Source organism: Gossypium hirsutum, chromosome D02 (genome assembly GCF_007990345.1).
Source record: "Gossypium hirsutum isolate 1008001.06 chromosome D02, Gossypium_hirsutum_v2.1, whole genome shotgun sequence".
NCBI classification, from domain to species: Eukaryota; Viridiplantae; Streptophyta; class Magnoliopsida; order Malvales; family Malvaceae; genus Gossypium; species Gossypium hirsutum.
In genome coordinates, this window is record NC_053438.1 from 4,516,685 (window position 1) to 4,541,393 (window position 24,709).

Consider the following 24,709-nt stretch of genomic DNA (forward strand, 5'->3'; position numbering starts at 1 on the left):
ATCAGACCCGGGTTAGTTTTGATTTGGCAGTGTACAAGTCGAAGGCTAGAAGTCTTCCAGTTTCTAAGCACAGATTCGACTCAGTTAATTCCCTGCATAGTTCAAGATAAGCTCGTGGCGGGCTTTGGCAAAGATGGTGTTGTGGAAATATGAGTCAAGGTGGAGATTTGTTAAGTATGACTCCTATTTTCAGTTAAATTTGAGAAATAATCTTTTAGTTAAACTCTGTTTATTTATTTCAGTCAAACACTGATTAGTTTAGATTATTTTTTGACATATGAATTTAGCCTATAAATAGGCTCTTGTACAACCTTAGAAAATACACCCATTAGATTAGAACTCATAACACATTCAGAGAATTTTGTGTTTACGTTTTGAGGGTTCTTTGTTTTTCGGGTTTTCGGGGTTTAGTTTTATCTCCATCTTTTGTACTCTTCATTCTTTTGCCATTATAGTAAAATTATCTTTGCCCGTGGTTTTTTATCCTCTTTGGAGGGGTTTTTCCACGTTAAATTTATGTGTTCATCTTCTCAATTTCTTCTGCTATTTTACTTGTTTGTTGCTTAATCGGGACGATCCTAACAGTCTGAAGGAATGGAAGATGGCGAGTGGCGACTACCTGACCCGATGGATCAGTTGACTCTTGAGGCATGGGAGGAAGTACAGAAGTTCTCTTTACCTACAACTGAAGACACTATTGCTTCAGATTGGGAAGCTATTAGAGATTGTAAGCCACAAGTGAGCTGGTACAAGTTCCTGTGGGGCAAACTTAAATCAGGAATAGGCTTGCTACTAAAGACAGGTTGTTTCGATGGAAGATTACGTCTGATAACTTGTGCAGCTTTTGTTCTTCTCATTAAGAGATTGTCGAGCACCGTTCTTTGAATGCTCTTTTTCTGGCAAAGTTTGGAAGGATGTATTGCAGAGGTATGACTTACATATAAACATCTTACATTGGAGGAGGAAAGTTAGTTGGTTTACTAGAAAGACCATGGGGAAAAATCCATTGGCTATTACAAGAAGGATAGCCATCCTTGCTACAGTTTACTGGTTATGGAGGGAGAGAAACTCATGTTTTTTAAAACACAAGCCATTGATTTACATAAATTTTCTTGCAATTACATAGGTGGAGATAGATAGAGACAATGGTATTGACATACTGTTGGATGCTTTGGAATTAACTCCAGCAGTGTACTTAGTACCATAAAGGCAATCGACTAAGGCTGGTTTGGGAATCTTGAAGGTTTGAAAACAAGTTGGTTGGTAACCACCACCAATGGCATTTGTACTTTTAATCATTGCCGTCACTTGGTGTTTATTGTTTTGTATTTGTATTTGTACTTGAATTGCCACAAACCTTGGGTAGTAGGAAATATTGAGGATAGCAAGGTAGGTGCTGGTATTTGCTTGATTTGTGGTGGCGTTAGGTAAAATATGTTTGTGTTGTATGACAACTTTTTCTGAAGATTATTGCAATCATGTTTGAATTATAAACGAGGTTTAATTAAATACAAGACTGTTAAACTATTTTTTATTTAAGTTAGCACCTAAACTATTTTTTGTTCAGATCTCTATTTTTATAACCAATGTTGATTGTTACCGTTACATCCATTAAAAAATTCAATTTTAAATTTTAAATTGAGTAAATCGGATTCGATTGGTTCTAAATTTGTACATGTTAACATACTTGTCAATTTTGACCCAAATATGAAAACTTAACTCTGATCAAATCAAACCTAAACTTAAATTTGTACATGTTTATTTCATGGAAAAAACTCTGCATGACACTCACGAATCCGTGTCAGGAAGAGGATCTTCACGCATCGATCGAGATTTAGGATCATAATAAGCGGAATTGCAATCAAGATTAAAAAGATATTTTGCAATATCCTCTCGTATGCGTAAATTCCTGAAAGAAAAAGGCAAATATGAAATAAGAATGCTTGTTTTGTATTGCAGGGAAGAAATGTTGTTTAGAAACCAAAATAAGTAAGATGCAGCTGAGGAATGGTATAATAAATGTACCTGACAGATCCCGTGCTTCCTCCGCCAGTGGTACGAACACGTCTTTCGACCTTAGACAGCTCCATTTGTTTGCTCTCAACGAGCTTCAGAGCATCACCTTCGTCACTAACCTCTCCTCCCTCTCCCTCGATTTTACAATTTTTCTCCTCCAACTTTTTCAGCTGCTGTTCTTTCAGATACTTCCTTCTAGCCTCATCCCTTGTCTCATACCTTTCAATGAGGCAAGCGTACGTAGATGGATCATAACCATTCCATCTATCACGCTTGCCATCATAATCCAGTTCGAAAGTCTCCATCTTCTCATCGGGTGCAATGTGCATGTTCGTCCATTTTGCACGCTTTTTACGAGGCCTCTCTATGCATGATTTTGCATCATGTGTCATGGCTCCACAGCTACAACAAACAATAAAAAGGAAATAAAAGATTATGAATTGTGGCATAAATAAGAGTTTAAAGCACAAAGGACACAAACAAGTATCACCATCTAAACTAAAACTATTTAATCCCATATAACAAGTATAGAGTGCACAAGCCACAGAACCTTCAACTCGATCAATTAATAAGTATCTTCCATGATTCATGCCTTTGTGTTCAACTCGATCAATTAATAAGTATCTTCGCGCCTCTATCGTACCAAGATTTGGTATAATTGGGATCGGATTTCCACTTCCGTTGATGCTTCAAACCAGGTCTTTCAGCGTTAAGATACCAAGGTGCTGATGACATAAACTGAGGAATATGAGGGTTAATTTCATTTCCATCTGTTGAAGAATAGAATAAATGTGAAATAAACTTCTTTCTTTCTTAATTTTGAAGAGAGGATACAGACTTATTTAATAGAGTAAGATCATAACCGTTTCTTAACAGTTTAACTGACTGCACTTACTGCTAACTGCTAAACTAACCATGCTTAATACTCATAACATTATCCTCGTCAACCTCAGCCGGTGCAAGCCCCGCCTTTCGAGCTTCCTCTAATTCCAGCTGTTTCCGGTGATCCTCCCTTGATTTAAACGCAGCTGATGAAGTAGCCATGTTGAATCAATAAAATATTAGCAGAAATTAGGATTTTGCTGGTTTTTCCTTTAGATGTGGGTTGGTCCTGAGATTGAAATTAAAAACATTCTCTCTCTTAAATAATAATGTTTAATCCTAATCCTACTATGATTCTTATTTTTAATTTTTTATATTTTTAATTAATAAATACATTATCTTTTAAGTTTTTTAATTAATAATTTTTTATCTATAAAATCAAATAATAAATATGTAATTATATATATCTCATTATCTTAAACTTTTTATATAATTAAATTAATAATTATATCATAAAAATATATAATTTTTGTATTTATCATTATGTTAAATGTATATTATTTTTAAAAAAATATCAACTAATTTCTTTTATATATTATTTTCAAGTTTTTTTAATGATTCTTTTATTTATAAAATTAAATAATAAATATGTAATTGTATATATCTCATTATTTTAAAAATATTTAAAATTAATAATTCCTTCTTTTATATAATTTTTTTAAAAATATCAACTAATTTTTTATATATTTTTCTTTATATATAATATTTACATGTCAAATATTTACAGGGGTGTATGGTTTTTTTTGTTTTTTTTTTTTACTTTTTAAATGTGACTTAGGATGATATTAAGATTAAATATATTTGATATATGGTTTTATAAATTATTTTATTGAAAAATATTACTATAAAAGATTAAATGTATATTAGATTATAAAATGTATGTTCGGATTTCAAATTATGTTGGTCTTCTTTGGAATCATAAGTACTCTTCCATGGGAAGTAATGAAACAGGTTTGGTTAATGAGATGTCGACTCAAGTTGGGAAATGGGATTGGGGGAAGCTCTCTTTCTGGCTTGGTCATACTATGTTGCTTTGCATATTTACCCTCGTCCCTAGGAGATTGGATGGGGGCAAAGACATGATAACTTAGAAAAGGATGATTGATAGTCGGTCCTCGATTTCTGATGCTTTTGTGGCCTTTGCAAGTTAGAATTGGGATGCCAATAATAGTTGTTGGAATGTTGTTTCCTTTGACTTCTTATGAAATATCGACTCCTAACTAATATGGAGAGATGTAAAAGGGGAATCACCATTGATGCCTTTTTTCACCTGTGGGGACAATTTAGGGGAGTTTTATTCATGCAATCAGGGAGTGCCCACACCTAACACACGCGTGGAAAAACTTGGTGACAACTTATATTCAGGTCAATTTCTTTGCCTCGAATTAGGTGGGCTGGGTGATGGCTAATTTGAACATGCTAGCCCGTTATACTAGGGGTCCTAAACAACCCATATTTCCCAAAATTTCACATTAACTTCAAGGAATTTTAAGTTTCGATGGAAGATTACGCCTGATGACTTGTCCAGCTTTTGTTCTTCTCATAACGGGACTGTCGAACACCTTTTCTTCGAATGCTCTTTTTCTGGCACAGTTTGGAAGGATGTATTACAGAGGTACGACTTACATATATAGAAATATGTTACATTGGAGGAGGAAAGTTAGTTGGTTTACTAGAAAGATCATGGGGAAAAAGTCCATTGACTGTTACAAGAAGGATGGCCTTCCTTGCTGCAGTATACTGGTTATTGAGGGAGAGAAACACTCATGTTCTTCAAAACACAAGCCATTGATTTACATAAATTTTCTTGTAATTACATAGGTGGAGATAGATAGAGACAATGGTCTTGACATAGTGTTCGTTTAGATTTTTGCCTTTTAAGTTCTTGCAGCATAGTTAATAATTGGGTGAGCAAAATTGATTTGATTAGAAAAATTCGATAAAAAAATCAAATTTTGAACTAAATGGTTTGAGTTATTGGAGTTATTCGGATAAATTCGAAAAAAAAAATCAAATTTTTCGGTTAAATGTTTACTTTTTCTAAAATTAAAAGTTAAAACCATTATCTAAAAGACAAAACTACGTCGTTTACTAGCTAAATAATCAGTCCATGTAAATGCAATATTGAGTATAAATAATAGGATTGGTTAACTCAACTCGACTTGGCTTGACTCAATTCGATTCGAAAAAAATTTTAAATTGAGTTCGGTCGCTAAAATAGTATTCGTCAATTCGACTAACTCAAAATTTTTTGACCCGATTCGATCGAATATTCACCCTTAGTTAATAATGTCAAATCACCATTTTAACTTATATGAAACAGTAGTTAAATTTTTTTTCAAACACTCATTTAACATGAGTTAAACCATTTCAACTAAAATAAACAATTTCAAATCACCTATTAACAATGATTGGGGTGTGATGTCTACAATTGAATATTCTTTACCTCTTTGCATAATTGCATCAATTCTTTGCTTATCAGCCAATCCAAATTGAATATTCATATTCACTCTCAATTATTAAATAGGAAAATAATGCGCTTCAACATACTCGAACTCGCGTCTTTCTATACTAACAACAATGTCAATGCCAATTGAGCTAATATTCAATTAGCAATATATATTAAATTATTAGATCAATAATTTTATATAAAAATTAAATGATATTTAGTAGAAATAAAAAAATAAAATATTGAAAGTCATTATGTGTATATATTTTATATAAAATAACAAAATAAATACGATGAAAAATTCAAAGTTTTTTTTTTCTTTTCGAAGTATCTAACTAATCATCTCTATTCTATAGATTCATTAAGGAGATAGATGCTGATCAAGAGTTTTAAAGTTGCTCCATACTCAAGACGAGGATCAAACCTTCGATCACTGATTAAGGCAAAAAAGATTCTTATCATCTCATCTAAATCTCGTGATTATTTAAAATTTTCTTTTAATGTAATAAAGTATAAATATTCACCTAAAATAAAGTGAGTAAAAGGTTCTTTTAATTATTTCAATTTTTATAATTTATTATAGTAAATCTACTTGAGAGGTCCCTCTATTATAGCGATCTAATCAAATTAGTCCATATACTATTAATAAGAATCAAAAAAGGCCAAATTAGAATAGAGTTTATATTTGCTCTTTAAAAAATATCATTTACTATTTAACAGAGTTAATATTTTTAAAACTTGTATGATTCTATAAATGAAACCTTCTATTTGGAATTGAACTACAAATAAATAAATAATTCAAAATATTTTTATACAGTAAATGTTAACTCTATTACAATTTAAACTTATTTAATTTTTTAAATAGTGTCTAAAATAAATTAACCTATTTAATAATAAAGAAAGTAATTCGATTTAATCCCTATAATTCACGAGCATCCCAAATAACCTAGCTGATTCTTTCCTTCGTCACATGAAGAAATCTCATAACACATGTATCACACCGACTTTAATTTTTTTTTTAGTTATAAATATAATTAAAAATCCTCAACTGCGAAAAAAAATAGAGAAGAAAAAAAAGAGAGGATGATAGCTATTTGGCAACCTTAAATAGTTCATTCGGAGATATTTTTTCTATGATGAATTATGAAAGGAGGATAAAACTCTAACAACAACACGAGTAGTACAACTTGAGCTCAAGTCAGCCCTGCGGCAGTGAACACCCTAACCATCAAGTAGGCACATCTTTGGTGTATTTCGATTGCTTAACAATAGCATCCCTCACAATGATACTTACAAGTAAGTAGTAATAATTTGATTTTTTTATCTATTTATTTTCATTTATCAAACTAAAAATAATAATTATTTGATAAAAGATCTCTCTTGTCTCTCTAAATTTCTAAAAATAGTAATCTAATTATTAAATAATTTTTCTAATATTAGAAATATTTAATTTACGTCACTGAGTTGGATGAAAATGTTTAAACCCCCTATTTACTAAAAAAAAGTAATTGAAAATATATTTTACAAAAAATATTTAATACTTATTATAAAACATTTAATTGAGTTGGTGTCTCGGGTTAATTGGGTATCAACTCAGTTACTAAAAACTAGGGTAAACAACACATATAGTTAGCCAACTATAAAAAAAAAAAATTAGGCACTTAAAATAAAAAATTTACAATTTAAGCACCCACGTTACATAGTTTGATCATTTTGGTCACTTCTATTAAAATTACAAATGACAAATTGATGTAGCAGTTAAAAAATTAGTATCATAACAAATTTAATCTTCAAATTTTACATATAATATCAATTTAGTCATAATTTTAAAAAATTAACCATCAAAATTTACATATGTACTCAAATCCTAATTCTAAAAAAATCAAAAAAAGATATAAAACTACATAAATATTTTCAAAAACATATAATAATAAATTTAAATTTTATATTAATACTAATATTAAATAAAATAAAAATCTCCTCAACCCTCCCTCTCGGACCTCCCACCACCTCTGTCGTCTGTCCTCGTCTCCCATCCCTTAACGATATGGGAGGGTGGGCATTTTTATTTTATTTAATATAAATATAAATATATTTATTAGATATTGATATAAAATTTAAATTCATTATTATATTTTTTTGAAAATATTTATATACCTTCATTTTTTTTATTTTTTTAGAACTAGGATCAAATTAAGAATATTTGTAAATTTTGAGGGTTAATTTTTTAAAATTAGGACTAAATTGATATTATATATAAATGTTGAGGGCTAAATTTGTTATCATACCAATTTTTTAACTACTTGTCATTTGTGATTTTAACGGGAATGACAAAAATAACTGAACCATATAACTTGAGGCTTAAATTGCGAACTTTTTATTTTGAGTACTTAAAAAGAATTTTTTTTTTATAATTGGATGACCATCTGTGTAGTTTACTCAAAAAACTAACATTTGTTTTCTTTTAAATGATAACTAATATTATTATGATTATGACTATTTGTGTAGTACTTACTTAAAAAACTAACAGTTTATCCATATCACAGGTGATCTATAATCAAGTACTAATTGAAAGTTTATATAAAAAGCAAATGAAACTTTAGTTGAAATGTTAAATTTGAAGGTCTAAAATCCATAACGATTTAAGTTTAAACCTCACGATATGGGGATTTATGAAAACTTTTTCGGAGTTCATAACTACTAGACCTGATAATGGATTGAGTCATCCATCCAAGCCCAAAGGCTTGTCTAAAAAATGAATTTAGACAAAAAAATAAAATCTTTTTTTAAACAAGTGGGGCTCAAGCAAAATTTTTTGACTCGGGCCCAACCCCGACCCAAATCAAATTACTATATATCTATAATTGTTGGGGAACATTTATTTTAATATTTTTAGTGTATTTGATGTATAATATTTTTAAATTTTGTTTTTATATAATAATCTATAAAAAAAATTTTATTATAATCGCGCCAGAGAACTCGAATTCAACATTTTTAATATGCGTTGGGCTTGAGCAAAATTTTAAACACATTTTTTAAGCTGGACCAAGCTTGAACTTACAATTCTGTATCGATTCAACTCATGATCAGATCTAGCGGATACCTTCCAAACACTTATTAATACTCATTTAAAGAGCTTTAGTATGGCATAGATTATTAATGACTACAATGAATCTAAAGTACTAGTGTCACGGACTTAGAGTTTTCCCACGCGATCCGTGCGGCCTTAGGCAGTTTCTCTGCTCAAAACGCCTAAGTCAGCCTAACTTGTAACAAAAAAATATTCAGCAGCAAAAACGCCCAAGTCAACTTCACTTGCGACAATAAAGGATTCAATAGAATTCCCTTAAGATTTTCACGAAGAACAACAGAAGAACGAAGTAAGAACGAGCCTTGGAAGATGAACAAAAGCAAGAACACTTGAGAGAAAAGTTTGAGTGAATACTCTCAAAATTCTTATTAATAACTCCCTGAATCTACAATTAGCAAAGAGGTCTCTATTTATAGTTGAGCCTCACAGTATATCAATAGCTATAATTAAAAGCTGAATACAATTAGAACTCTAAGCTTACATAACCAGCTATATACAAATAGAACTCTAAGATTCCATAATTATATCTTCTAGAACACTTCTCATTTCTATCAGGCTCTTGAGATGGGCTTTTAATCTTTCAAATCACCGGGCCAGTTTGGTTGGCCTAAATGACCTCCCTCGAACACGATGGATCGCACCAGTTTGTCATGTTTGCGAGCACCGACGCGCAACCCATGACATTCTCCCCCACTTGTTCTAGCGACGCCCTCGTCGCATCCTCCTTATGGAACTGGTCAATCTTCCCTTGGAACTGCCACAATGCCTCAGCAGGTTCCCAACTTGCTTCGCTATCAGGAAGTCCCTTCCATCGAACTAAGTACTCATGCTGTGGTCGATGGTACTTTCGTCTAATTACCCGATCTGCCTTAATGTTTTCTACTTCACGATCATACGAGACTTTTACCCCCATCGATGGTCGTTCGGACTTGCCTCGATTCGGATCTTCTTGATCCTCATGAAACGGCTTAAGCATGCTTACATGGAAGATTGGGTGTACTTTAAGTTTTGGTGGCAACTCCAGCTTGTAGGCCACCTTGCCCACTCTCTTCACAACTTTAAATGGCCCTTCATACCTTCGCACAAGACCCTTGTGCAAACCAGTATATCGTAAAATCAAGTGTAGTTTAGCAAGGACTGAGTCACCCACTTGAAATTGTACATCCCTTCGGTTCTGATCGGCCCACTTCTTGCTACGCTTACTTGCCTTGTGTAAACAAGCTCTAGCCAAGTCATTCTTCTCTTGCCAATCTTTTGCGAATCTATAGGCTGCCGGATTTGGTCCTGTGTAATGTGTCACAACAGCGTTGGGTGTGAGTGGCTGTTGACCCGTCACTATTTCAAATGGACTTTGATTCGTGGTCCCACTTTGCTGCAAGTTATATGAAAATTGGGCCACATCCAGTAACTTTGGCCAATTCCTTTGTGTGGCACTCACATAGTGCCGAAGATACGTCTCCAACAGTGCATTTACTCGTTCAGTTTGCCCATCGGTTTGTGGATGCATGCTCGTGGAGAAGTTCAAATTTGAGCCCATTGACTTGAACAACTCTGTCCAGAACCGACCAGTAAATCGACCATCTCGATCACTGATAATAGATAGTGGCACTCCCCAATATTTCACCACGTGTCTAAGGAATAACCGAGCTACTTCCTCAGCAGGGCACTCTTTGGTCGCTGGAATAAAAGTCGCATACTTTGAAAACCTGTCTACCACAACAAGAATACTAGCAAACCCGTCAGACTTAGGCAAACCAGTAATAAAATCCATGGATAAACTCTCCCATGGCCTTTCTGGGACTGGCAGGGGTTGAAGCAAGCCGGCTGGAGTCTTTAACTCAACCTTGTCTTGTTGGCACACTAGACAAGTTTTCACATAGGTTTCCACATCAGCACCCATGTGAGGCCAATAATAGCGATCCTCCAAAAGGGCCAAAGTGCGATGCATCCCTGGATGGCCTGCCCATTTCGAGTCATGACATTCCTTCATGACTTCCTTACGGAGTTTCCCATAATGGGGCACATAGAGGCGGTGACCATGAGTGTATACTAGCTCCCCATCAAGCCAAAATCTTCTTGTTTTTCCCTCCTTGGCAAGCTCAATCAAATTTTTGGCCGTAGGATCATGGGACAATCCCTCTCGAATGCGTTCCAACAAAGAGCCATCAGGTTGACTGATTGCTGCGAATTCCATCTTTCGACTAAGTGCATCAGCAACATTGTTGGCACTTCCTGGTTTATATTCCATTGTGAAATCAAACTCTGCTAGTAAAACCTGCCAACGAGCCTGCTTGGGAGACAACTTTTTCTGGGTTAGAAAGTAACTATTGGCAACATTGTCGGTAAGGACCACGAACCTGGAACCCAATAAATAATGTCTCCATGTGCGCAAGCAGTGTACTACCGCGGTCATCTCTTTCTCTTGGACCGTATATCTACGTTCCGTCTCGTTAAGCTTTCGACTCTCGAAAGCAATTGGGTGTCCATCTTGCATCAGTACTCCCCCAATAGCATAATCTGATGCATCTGTACGTACCTCGTAAGGCTTCGTAAAATCCGGCAAGACAAGTACGGGCTCCCTCGTCATTTCTTGCTTCAATTGGTTGAAGGCCTTCTCACATTCTGGATTCCAATCCCATACCTTCCCCTTCTTCAACATGTCCGTCAAGGGAGTGGTAATTTTGGAGTAGCCTTCGACAAAGCGGCGATAGTAATTTGCCAATCCAAGGAAAGATCTCAACTCTGTTACCTTGGTTGGAGGCTCCCACTCTGAAATGGCTCGAATCTTATTTTTATCCATTCGGATCTTACCGCCTCCCACAATGTGGCCTAAGAATGACACCTCTTGTTGGGCAAATGAGCATTTCTCCTCCTTGACGAATAGCTCATTTTCCCTCAAAGTCTGGAACACCTCCCTCAAGTGTCTTACGTGCTCTTCAAGCGACTTGCTATAGACCACAATATCGTCAAGGTAAACAACCACAAAACGATCAAGAAAGGGTTGAAGTACCTTATTCTTTAGGGTGCAGAATGTAGCTGGAGCATTCGTGAGTCCAAAAGGCATCACAAGGAACTCATACGAACCGTACCGTGTCACACAAGCTGTCTTTGGTTCGTCCCCCTCGACTATCCGAACTTGATGATACCCCGATCTCAAATCTAACTTGGTAAACCATCTTGCACTACCAAGCTGGTCGAACAAATCTGCGATAAGAGGAATAGGATACCTATTCTTCACGGTGATCTTGTTTAGAGCTCGATAATCGATGCACATTCTTAAAGACCCATCGTGTTTCTTTTGGAACAACACTGGCGCACCATATGGGGATTTGGATGGTCTAATGAATCTCGCATCCAAAAGTTCCTTCAATTGTTTCCGCAACTCTTCTAATTCTGGCGGAGACATACGATAGGGGGCCCTTGCTGGCGGCACCACATTGGATACTAACTCAATTTTGTGGTCCACCTCCCTCTTGGGTGGCAATCTTTTTGGCAACTAAGTAGGCATTACATCTCGAAATGATTGTAGCAATTGTCCCACTTCTTTCGGGGTCTTACTAACAAACTCAACGGTCTCTTCGATCTTCAAGGTGGCTAAATATGAGACTTCATTTCTCCGTACACCTTTAGCAAACTGAATTGCTGATAGTGTTTTTCCCTCAAAGCTTCTCTTCCTTGTCACTTTCACCATGCATTGATGTTTCGCATCTGAAATCACCATGTAATTGCTCGAAGGGGCAATAAGAGCTTTAACCTGATCAAGGAAGCTTAGTCCCACCACAAAATCATAGTCATCAAGTGGTATTACCTTAATGGATACCTTCCCTGACCAATTTCCGAGCTGAAGATCTACTCCCTTTGCAACCCCCTTGATTGGAATACTTTCCGAGTTCACTGTTTTGATCCGACCCCTTTCATTATCTATCTTGAGGCCTAGTTTACAAGCAGCCTCCTCAGACATGAATAAGTCAGAAGCGCCTGTGTCGACGAGCGCATTCAATTTTCTGCCGGCCACAATGATGTCTACAAACATCAAACCATGGCTCATTCTATCTTCGACACCCCCTAGTATCGATCCAAGGTTGTTATCCTCCACATCGGACTCCCCCTTTGCTTCCATAGCCTTAAGAGCGGCCTTCTTTGGACAGTCCTTGATCATATGTGGACCCTCACAGTGGAAGCACCTTATAGGCCCACTCTTTCTCTTGTCCCAAGGTTTCTTACCATCGCCGTTCCTAGTGGGCCTTTCTTTATCTCCCCCACTATTACCCTTTAATCTGGGTTTAGAAGAATTGGAATTGTCTTTCCTCCCACCAAATTCAGCAAGTGATTCTGCTACTGACATAGCCTTGGTGAGCTCTTGAACTCCTCGGCGCTGCAACTCTTGCTTCGCCCACGGTTTTAATCCGTCCATAAAGGAAAAGAATGCCTCTTTCTCCCCCATATCTGAGATTTGGAGCATAAGCTCGCTAAACTCCTGTACATACTCCCTCACAGTGCCTTGTTGCGCAAGCCGACGCAACCTTGCCCGAGCCTCATCCTCGGCATACTCTGGGTAAAACTGTGCTTTGAACTCACATCGAAACTCCTCCCATGTTTCGATTTCAGACCCACCACGTCTCACATCAGTGGACCTACGACGCCACCACAACAAAGCAACGTCAGATAAATACATCGCAGCAGTAGTTACCTTAGTGACATCCTCCGTGATGCCTTTGGCACAGAAGTATTGCTCGATTCCCCACAAAAAGTTGTCCACATCTCTTGTGGACCTTGTTCCCTTAAACTCTTTTGGCTTGGGAACATCAATATTGGGCTTGGGTGCGGCAGCCGCTAACCCACCATTGCCCAAGGCAACCTTGTAGATTGTGAGTTCACCCTTGAGCTCCGCAATCTCTCCCTTCAAGGCCACCACCATAGCCTCAATGGCATCATCTCTACCAGTCAACTGTTTCATATTATCCGTCACATACTCTTTAAGCTGCTCCTGCATGGACTGCAGTCCATCATGGAGCCTATCATCAACGTCTTCCACCCTCTCCTTGATATCCCCCATTGAACTCTCGAGAGTGACGACGCGATCCTCTAAAGCAGACAATATGTCCCTTGAGCGACTGGCTTTCCTAGCCCTCCCACGGGTCTCCACTCCCTCAACTTCTTTTGACATCTTTCAACGGTGGCTTCGAACCTTAGCTCGGATACCAACTGTCACGGACTTAGAGTTTTCCCACGCGATCCGTGCGGCCTTAGGCAGTTTCTCTGCTCAAAACGCCTAAGTCAGCCTAACTTGTAACAAAAAAATATTCAGCAGCAAAAACGCCCAAGTCAACTTCACTTGCGACAATAAAGGATTCAATAGAATTCCCTTAAGATTTTCACGAAGAACAACAGAAGAACAAAGTAAGAACGAGCCTTGAAAGATGAACAAAAGCAAGAACACTTGAGAGAAAAGTTTGAGTGAATACTCTCAAAATTCTTATTAATAACTCCCTGAATCTACAATTAGCAAAGAGGTCTCTATTTATAGTTGAGCCTCACAGTATATCAATAGCTATAATTAAAAGCTGAATACAATTAGAACTCTAAGCTTACATAACCAGCTATATACAAATAGAACTCTAAGATTCCATAATTATATCTTCTAGAACACTTCCCATTTCTATCAGGCTCTTGAGATGGGCTTTTAATCTTTCAAATCACCGGGCCAGTTTGGTTGGGCCAGTTTGGTTGGCCTAAATGACCTCCCTCGAACACGATGGATCGCACCAGTTTGTCATGGTTGCGAGCACCGACGCGCAACCCATGACACTAGAATGTGTTTACTCAAATAAATGTCAACTCTATGAATAGCACGATTTGAATTTGTATAATTATAAATATTCGAGAATAACTTTAACTACTATGAAGTAGAATTAAATAATTAATTCCTGGAATAAATGAAAAATCATTCAACAGTAAGCTTAACATTTTTGTTAAATTCCAGTTGCCAGTGTAATGATGTTCCTAGAGATCAGGGATCAAGCGCTTCTGAGAACGCTGTCGGATCGTATACTATCTCTTTGGCTGGAATGGGAACTCCGGGCAATGGTAATCGTCAGCCTCACCGTTCAACTTACACTGATAAAACTTGGAAGTCGACGGAGATTCAGCGACAGAAATTCAAAGACGGTCTCCTTTTTTCTTTGGACCCTATACTTGTTTGCAGATTGGTTGGCCGCATTAACCTTGGGTACCCTCCTCAGAAGTAGAAAGGATGAAGTAACCAATCCTCGGGTTCTATTTTGGGCCCCATTCTTGCTCTTGCATTTGGGTGGCCCCGATACCATCACCGCTTACTCATTGTCGGACAATGAACTCTGGCCACGACATTTCTTTGGAATGTGTTTCCATATTGGAGTGGCTCTCTATGTATATGTCAAGTTCTGGACAATAGCAACACCACTGGTCATCTTCATGGCCATTCCAATAATCATTGTCGGGGTTATCAAGTATGGGGAAAGGGTTTGGTCTCTCTTCAAAGCTAGTAGCGTCCGGTTTAGGAAATCTGTGTTTTCTGATGACAAAGGTTCCCCATTGGAAGTTGAGCCTTCACAGTCGCCTTCAGAAAGAGGTATGCGTTTGACGTTGGAAGAATACTTGGAGCCGAAACCAATTAAGGGGAAATACGGAGATCTTTATTGAGCCTTTCATTTGTTTCAAGTGTTCAAGCCCATGTTTGCAGATCTCAAGCTCAGAATTTACAAAAATTTGAGTTACGTATTTGAGCTGGACCAGAACAAAGTTAGTGCAGAAGCGGCCTTCACAATTGTGGAGATTGAGCTTGGATTCCTTTATGATCTGCTGTATACAAAGATTCCTATAGTTATAACTCGACTCGGTGTAATTCTTCGCTTCATTTGCTTATCCTTCATCACTTGCACGCTGCTTGCCTTCTTCGTTTTTGTCAAGCTACACGACTCCCGAGTTGACATTGCCGTACCCTGCTTGTTAATGGTCGGTGCCATCTTTCTTGAAATTTATTCCGCCCTCCTGCATCTTAGGTCGGATTGGGGACTCTACTGGTTAGACCAACAAAACAACAGGTTTCTTAGGCTTATTGGTCCTAAGTTAGTTCGTTTTACTAAGCCCAATGAGGGAATTCGGTCCATGGCACAGCATAGCCTGCTAGATTATTGCCTGCCGCCCAGGAAACTGAATCTTGCTGCAGTTTTAAACTTATTCGACTCTGAGGACAGAATGGGGAAGTACTTACACACCGGTTGGAAAGAGGTAAGCTTCGAGTTGAAACAGTTTATCTACTCCGGCCTCCAAGAAAAACGAAAAAAATACGCAGAGACCGAGTTCAAAAATCTCTCAGAGTTATTGGATGATAGAGGTTCAAGTGTGCTTAAAGGAATGGGAGGGTCATCTGAAGACATTCTTTGGAGTGTACGCGAGGTCGAATTCACCCACAGTCTCCTCCTATGGCATTTTGCTACAGAAGTTGTTTTCCATGACGACAATCACCGGTATCGAGCCGTGCAACTTGAGCAGTATTGCCGGATAAGTAAGGTCTTATCTGATTATATGATGTACCTTCTTTTTCTATGTCCCGCAATGCTTCCCGAAGGGATTGGTAACATAAGGCACCAAGATACCTGCACTGAAGCGATGAACTTCGCCCTCGACAAATTCCAATTCAAGGAAGCTGTCAGAGGGTTGTTTGGGATGGGCATTAGATCTCGATCATTCTTTATCCAGATGGGAAATTCGAGGAAGTCGGCATTCTTTGAAGGGTGCCAAATCGCGGAGCAATTGCAGAGTTTGGTATCTATGTTCCAATGGGATAACCAAGATAAATGGAAACTGATAGCGGATCTGTGGCTGAACATGCTGACTTATGCCGCGGCTCAATGTTCGTGGAAAGAGCATGCGAGGCAACTCCAGCATGGTGAGGAATTCATAACCCACGTTGCACTTCTCATGGCACATCTTGGTTTGAGTACGAAAATTCAAATGGTGCCATTGCCCAAAATGCTTGAAGAAGTCGATTTTGAGCCTACTTTTCATTGGGACAAGCTTCACCGATTGACTTCTTACTCGGCTTAAATTTTATAAAGGTATTTAAATGAAGAGACTACTTACATCTAATAAAATAAAATTTTAGATGTCAAAATGCTTAAAATTTTTATTTTCAAATTACGTTGTACCAAATAAAATTTTATCACAATCATAGTAATAATCAACATCTTTTTAAAGGAAAAGAAAAGTCATAACTAGCACCAACCAGTTGCCCTTTTCTTTTAATGCAACTGATCATGATCATGAGTTGAGTTGAGTCGAGTCAAAATAAAATTTTAAATACGTTTTTTAGGTTCGAGTCTGTTTCAAAATGAGTCTAAAATTCTACCTAAGACCGGTCCAAATTAAAAATGTTAAACTCAAGTTAGACCCGGCCCGCCTATATTAATTTTTTATATAAAAACAAATTAAAAAATTTTAATACATCAAATACACTAAATGCTTCCCAACAAAATGAAAATACATTAAAAAAAGCCTACTTAAATAACACTAACATAATTGTAACTTAGGAAGCAAATGCCTCTAAAATATTATTAAAATTAACAATAAAACAAGAGTTATACAATATCTAAACAATAACATCAAAATAATAGTAATATAATAGCAAAATGGTAGCAAAACAACAATATAACAACAACAAAACTGTGGGAAAAAAATTGTCAAGTCTCTTTTCTTAAAATATTAAATATTTTACTATACTCCTATATTTTAAAAACTTCTCTTTAAATATTATATATAATATTTTGTTTTAATTTTCTCCTCATGAATTCTATATCGATAAAAGTACCATGGACGTTCATGTGCTAAGAGTCGGGTTTATATTGTCTCTTTTATTTAAAAAAATGGTTAAAATAATAATTATACATTAGATTAAAGAGTAAACTAATCATTTCTGTTAAATTTCTGTTAAACTTTATTTATTTCTACTATTAAGAATCGGTGTAGCCAACCGAATAATCAAAAATTAGACGTAATGTAATACGTGTACCTCAAAATTTAAAAAATGTATCTATATTTATTTATTTAAAAATGCCTATTAACAACTGTGCTTGAATCACATACTAATAGGCAAAACCGAGGTGAATTTATAAAATAAATTTGAATGCATTGGTTAAATGATACAACATAGACACCATTTGTATTCTTGATGCTATAGCATTCCATCTTACATGATAAAGCACAATGCATTACTAAAACACCTGATGCTAACTGGGATATTATATAGCGGCTGGAATAAAGCTGCTGTTGGGAAGCAAATTTGGGATATTATTTGTACTAAATCTTCTCTATGGGTTGTTTGGATTGCTAAGAACAAGTTAAAGCTCATCAGCTTTTAGGGCATTACTAAAACACCAGATGCTAACTGGGTATGGAACATTTACTTGATTTGAGAAAGTCTTTGAAAGAGCTTTTTATATATAAATAGGTAAGAGGAGAACTTAGCTTTTGGTTTGACCCATGGTTGAATGGTTGATACAGATATTCCAAAAGTTACTATTGTTAAAGACGTCTGGAGGAATGGAAGATGGCGAGTGGCGACTACCTGACCCGATGGATCAGTTGACTCTTCAGGCATGGGAGGAAGTGCAGAAGTTCTCTTTACCTACAACTGAAGACACTATTGCTTCTGCTTGGGAAGCTATTAGAGATTGTAAGCCACAAGTGAGCTGGTACAAGTTACTGTGGGGCAAACTTAAATCAGGAATAGGCTTGCTACTAAAGACAGGTTGTTTCGATGGAAGATTACGTCTGATGACTTGTGCAGCCTTTGTTCTTCTCATAAAGAGATTGTCGAGCACCTTTCTTTGAATGCTCTATTTCTGGCACAGTTTGGAAGGATGTATTACAGAGGTATGACTTACATATAAACATCTTACATTGGAGGAGGAAAGTTAGTTGGTTTACTAGAAAGACCATGGGGAAAAATCCATTGGCTATTACAAGAAGGATAGCCTTCCTTGCTACAGTTTACTGGTTATGGAGGGAGAGAAACTCATGTTTTTTAAAACACAAGCCATTGATTTACATAATTTTTCTTGCAATTACATAGGTGGAGATAGATAGAGACAATTATGGTACTGACATAGTGTTTGTTTAGATTTTTACCTCGAGTTTTTGGAGTATAGTTAATAATATCATATCACCTTCTTGATCTGTATGGAGCGATAGTTAATTTTTTTTAAATACGAGTTCAAATCGACTTAACTCATTTAAACTGAAATAAATTATATCAAGTCACCTATTAATACTCGTTGGAGTGAGTTAAAATATTGAAAGAAAGCGTGTCCTCAGTTGAATATTCTTTACCCCTTTGCATAATTGCATCAATTCATTGTTTATCCACCACTCCAAGTTTATAATTATTCTCTTCTATAATAACTTTTAAATGAATGAAGTTATTCTAACAAGTTCCGACTATTATTATCATATATGTTCTTCTTCATATATATATATATATATGATAAACATATCATTACTTAGTTATAAATTATTATTTTTTTCTTTTAAAAGTATTTAATTAATCTTCTGTATTCTATAGATGATCTACGAAGCGGATAGATGTTGACCACGAGTTTTAAAGTTGCTCCTCCATATCCAAGGCGAGAATCAAATCCTCGATCACTGATTAAGGTAAAAAAATTATTACCATCTCATTTAAACTCTCGTGATTAATTAAAAAAATTTTAATGTAATAAAATATAAACATTCACCTAAAATAAAGTGAGTAAAAGGTTATTTTAATTATTTCGATTTTTATAATTTATTCTTCATGCCTTCAATCTTGCTTACTGAACTTGCCCAATTGGCATTCTGCTATTTCTATTTTTTTAACAACAACAACAACAATAATAATAACTACATATATAAGATTGAACATGTATTTAATAAAAATTATATATAAATTCAATTGGTGTCACCCATCAACCGTTCTCAACTCAATCATAAAGTTTGCAAAAGCCCATTATTTTAACAAATAAATATTATTGGCATAATTGGCCCTTCAACTTTGCAAAAAAAAATTATTTTAGCCATCAATTTAATTTTTCACCTCATTTATCCCTTGAAATTGCATTATTTGTCAAATCACGTTAGCAATTATTTTTTTAATATTTAAAATTATTTTAGACCACGTGTATTTCACGTTAGCAATTATTTTTTTAATATTTAAAAATATTTTTATATTTTATAATATTTTAATAATTTTTATATAGTTTTTGAATTTTTAAAAATTTATTTATTTTTGACATGGCATGCCACGTGTATGCCACGTCAACAAAGTTAACAAGCGTTAACTTTTTCATTCTTTTTGGGTAATTTGACAAACATCATAACTTTAAGGGTTGAAAGATGCGGAAAATTAAATGTAAAGTTGAAATGCAAAATAAGTCATTATACCATACTATTTTGAGGGCAATTTTATCTTTTCATATAAAATCTAAAAAAAACTCGCTCACGGATGCATTATAGGATTCGAACCCCAAAACTTTATAATATTTAACATCTAAATCTTATCATTTCAACCGAACTATATTTAATTATTTTATTAAATTTATTTTTAGTTTTTTTACATAAATTTTCACATTATTCATGGGTGTGCCATAATCTAGTACTAAATAAAAGTTTATATAAAAAAATAAATCAAACTTTAGTTGAAATGGTAAAATTGAAGGTCTAAAATTTATAAAGATCTAAATTTAAATCTCACCATATATGAACTAATTTCTTTTATATATTTTTCTTTATATATATATTTACATGGGTGTATGGTTTTGTTTTTTTGTTTTTTTTACTTTTTAAAGGTGAGTTAGGATGATATCAAGATTAAATATATTTGATATATGGTTTTATAAATTATTTTATTGAAAAATATTATTATAAAAGATTAAATGTATATTAGATTATAAAATGTATGTTTGGATTTCAAATGTTGGTCTTCTTTGGAATCGTAAGTACTCTTCCATGGGAAGTAATGAAAAAGGGTTGGTTAATGAGATGTCGACTCAAGTTGGGAAATGGGATTGGGGGAAACTCTCTTTATGGCTTGGTCATACTATGTTGCTTTGCATATTTACCATCGTCCCTAGGAGATTGGATGGGGGCAAAGACATGATAACTTAGAAAAGGATGGTTGATAGTCGGTCCTCGATTTCTGATGCTTTTGTGGCCTTTGCAAGTTAGAATTGGGATGCCAATAATAGTTGTTGGAATGTTGTTTCCTTTGACTTCTTATGAAGGATAGACTCCTAACTAATATGGAGAGGTGTAAAAGGGGAATCACCATTGATGCCTTTTTTCACCTATGGGGGCAATTTAGGGGAGTTCTATTCACGCAATCAAGGATTGCCCACGCCCATACACGTGTGGAAAAACTTGGTGACAACTTATATTCAGGTCAATTTCTTTGCCTCGAATTTGGTGGGCTAGGTGATGGCTAATTTGAATATGTCCACTATCCATGTTTGTTGTAATGCCCGTTGGGACACTCTATTTGGAATTGAATGTTAGGATGCTTTGGAAGTAGCGTAATTCTCTAGTGTAATTTGTATGTTAAGAATTCTTAAGGTTCAGACAAAATACTTTCACATATAAGTTATTGATTCGTTCCATTGCATCGTTTCATAACTATAATTTCGTAAAGTTCCCATCTTTCACACATTTCTATCAACTATTTCAATTTTGCAATTCAATCCAAATGCTAGTTAACATTTTATGACCATTTATAATTATAAAAAAACTTACAATTATTCACTAAAAAGGAAATTTAACAAAATAACCCCTATACGAACTTACCTCAATAAAATAATTTGAGTTAAATGGTTTGAGTTATTCGAGTTATTCGGATAAACTCGCATAAAAAAATCAAATTTTTTGGATAAATGTTTACCTTTTCTAACATTAAAAGTTAAAACCATTTAGTTAAAATTGAGTATAAATAATAGGATCAGTTAACGCGGCTCGACTTGACTCGACTCGATTCGATTCGATTTGAAAAAAATCTAAAATTGACTTCGGTTGCTAAAATAGGATTCGTCAACTCGACTAACTCGAAATTTTTTGACCCGATTTGACTCAATACGATCGAATATTCACCCTTAGTTAATAATGTCAAATCACCGTTTTAACTTATATGAAACAGTGGTTAAATTTTTTTTCAAACACTCGTTTAACATGAGTTAAGCCATGCTACCTCATTTCAACTAAAATAAATAATTTCAAATCACCTATTAATAATAATTGGGGTGTGATGTCTACAATTGAATATTCTTTTACCTCTTTGCATAATTGCATCTATTCATTGCTTATCAGCTAATCCAAGTTTATAAATATTCTCTTCTACAATAACTTTTAAATGAATGAAGTTACTCTAGCAATTTCCCGACTATTATTATCATCTCTGTTATTTTTTTATACAATGCCTAAAATTATTTATAATCTCTCTCAATCATTCCGCCCGGCCCGACGGCCCACCCGAAATATGAGAGGATTTGAGTAAAAATATAGGCCCAAAATATGGGTTTGGACAAAAAACGAGGTCCGTTTAGAAAATGGGCCAGGCCTCGGGCAAAATATTTTTGGCCCGAAAATAATAAATATTTTTTTTAAATAAATTTCTCATTTCCCCTCCCCATTTCCCATTTCCCTAATCCCGTATATTTTGAAATTTATTTTTTATTTTTATTTTTATTTTAAAATTTTTAATTTTTATATTTCAAAATTTAAAATTTAATTTTAATTATTACTATTGTTAAATTTGTTGATATGATATTTCATGGGCAAGGGTTCCACTCTAAAATAAAAATAAAATTTATTTTAACTCTTTATAATTTATAAAATTTTAAAATAGTAATGGTAAAATTACACTTTGCCCCTCAAATGATAAAAAAAGTTAATTCAATCTTTTAAAAACGGGCCGGGCCGGGCTAGGCTTGGGCTTAGTATTTTTCCCCGGGCCAGGCCTGGACAAAATTTCAAGCCCAAATATCGAGCCCGGGCCCGGGCCTAGAAAGCGGGCTAAAATTTTTTTCCGGGCCCGGCCCATGATCACCTCTAAATAGGAGGATAATGCGCTTCAACATACTCGAACTCATGTCTTTCACTAACAACAATGTCAATTCCAATTGAGCTAAAATTCAATCAGCAATATATATTAAATTATTAGATCAATAATTTTATATAAAAATTAAATGATATTTAGTTGAAATAAAAAAAATATTGAAAGTCATTATGTGTATAAATTTTATATAAAATAACAAAATAAATACGATAAAAATTAAAAGCTTTTTTCTTTTCTTTTCAAAGTATCTAACTAATCATCCCTATTCTGTAGATCCATTAAGGAGATAGAAGCTGACCAAGAGTTTTAAGGCTGCTCCATACTCAAAACGATGATCAAACCCTCGATCATTGATTAACATCTCGTCTAAATCTCGTGATTATTTAAAAATTTCGTTTAATGTAATAAAGTATAAACATTCACCTAAAATAAAGTGAGTAAAAGGTCCTTTTAATTATTTCAATTTTTATAATTTATTCTTCATGCCTTAAATTTTTTCCATTTTTTCCCCTAAACAACTCTTTTAAATTTGTCAAAGTTTTTAGGTGATTCAACCAATCTCTCAAATAAATTCAATTCAATAAATTAATAAAAATATTTTTTAAAAATCGATTCAATTGTTCTGATCGACCGGTTTGACCCCTTATTTTGGATTCGTATCTCGATTAATTCTTGGTCCAATTGATTCTAAAAAGAGTGAGATTTGTTGCAGTGCATCTACTTGAGAGGTTCCTCTATTATAGCGATCTAATCAAATTAGTCCATATACTATTAAAAAGAATCAAATAATGCCAAATTAGAATAGAGTTTATATTTACTCTTTAAAAAATATCATTTACTATTTAATAGAGTTAATATTTTTAAAACTTGTATGATTCTATAAATGAAACCTTCTATTTGGAATTGAACTACAAATGAAAAAAAAATTTAAAATATTTTTATACAGTAAATGTTAACTCTATTACAGTTTAAACTTATTTAATTTTTCTAATAGTTTATAAAATAAATTAACCTATTTAATAAAAAAAACTAATTCGATTTAATCCCTATAATTCACTAGTGTCCCAAATACTTTAACCTAGCTGATTCTTTCCTTCATCACATGAAGAAATCTCATAACACATGTATCACATCAACTTTGATTTTTTTTTGTAGCTATAAATATAATTAAAAATCCTCAACTGCGAAAAAAAATAGAACAGAAAAAGGAGAGGATGATAGCTCTTTGGCAACCTTAAATAATTCATTCGGAGATATTTTTTCTATGATGAACTATAAAAAGAGGATAAAGCTCTAACAACAACACGACTAGTACAACTTGAGCTCAAGTCATACCTGCGGCGGTGAACACCCTAACTATCAAGCAGACACATCTTTGGTGTATTTCGATTGCTTAACAATAACATCCCTCACAATGATACTTACAAGTAAGTAGTAATAATTTGATTTTTTTTATCTGTTTATTTTCATTTATCAAACTAAAAATAGTAATTATTTGGTAAAAAGATCTCTCATGTCTCTCTGAATTTCTAAAAATAGTAATCTAATTATTAATAATTTTTCTAATATTAAAAATATTTAATTTACGTTACTAACGAGTTGGATGAAAATGTTTAAATCCCCTATTTACTAAAAGAAGATTGAAAATATATTTTACAAAAAAAAATTATGAAAAAAAAATCTAATACTTATTACAAAACATTTAATTGAGTTGGTGTCACGGGTTAATTGGGTATTAACTCAATTACTAAAAAACTAGGGTAAACAACACATATAGTTAGCCAACTATAAAATTTTTTTAGGCACTTAAAATAAAAAGTTTGCAATTTAAGCACCCACGTTATATAGTTATTCTAGCAAGTTCCGACTATTATTATTATATTTGTTCTTCTTTATAAATACGATGAAAATATTATTACTTGGTTATAAACTAATTTTTTTTTCTTTTTAAAATATCGAAGTAATCTTCCATATTCTATAGATCTATTAAGCAGATAGATGTTGACCACGAGTTTTAAAGTTGCTCCTCCATACCCAAGGCGAGAATCGAACCTTCGACCACTGATTAAGGTAAAAAAAATCATTATCATCTTATTTAAACTCTCGTGATTAATTAAAAAAGATTTAATGTAATAAAGTATAAACATTCACCTAA

The 24,709-nt window shown here is 34.3% G+C and overlaps 2 protein-coding genes and 1 pseudogene across 2 annotated transcripts; 1 reads left to right on the plus strand and 2 right to left on the minus strand.

Moving 5' to 3' along the window:
* Window positions 1–1,716: 1,716 nt before the first annotated feature.
* On the minus strand, window positions 1,717–3,110 carry LOC107927699 (pre-mRNA-splicing factor SLU7). The gene is made up of 3 exons (XM_041088104.1): window positions 2,567–3,110; window positions 2,026–2,418; window positions 1,717–1,909 (listed from the first exon to the last, which is right to left on the minus strand). The coding sequence occupies exons 2-3, from the start codon at window positions 2,406–2,408 to the stop codon at window positions 1,789–1,791; spliced, it is 504 nt and encodes a 167-aa protein (XP_040944038.1). The 5' UTR covers window positions 2,409–2,418; window positions 2,567–3,110; the 3' UTR covers window positions 1,717–1,788.
* Window positions 3,111–9,091: 5,981 nt separating this feature from the next.
* LOC121214450 (uncharacterized) lies at window positions 9,092–13,730 on the minus strand. Its single transcript, XM_041088105.1, has 2 exons — window positions 12,545–13,730; window positions 9,092–9,243 (listed from the first exon to the last, which is right to left on the minus strand). The coding sequence occupies exons 1-2, from the start codon at window positions 13,603–13,605 to the stop codon at window positions 9,138–9,140; spliced, it is 1,167 nt and encodes a 388-aa protein (XP_040944039.1). The 5' UTR covers window positions 13,606–13,730; the 3' UTR covers window positions 9,092–9,137.
* A 702-nt stretch (window positions 13,731–14,432) lies between these two features.
* Window positions 14,433–16,526, plus strand: LOC107927721 (uncharacterized; annotated as a pseudogene).
* Window positions 16,527–24,709: the final 8,183 nt, after the last annotated feature.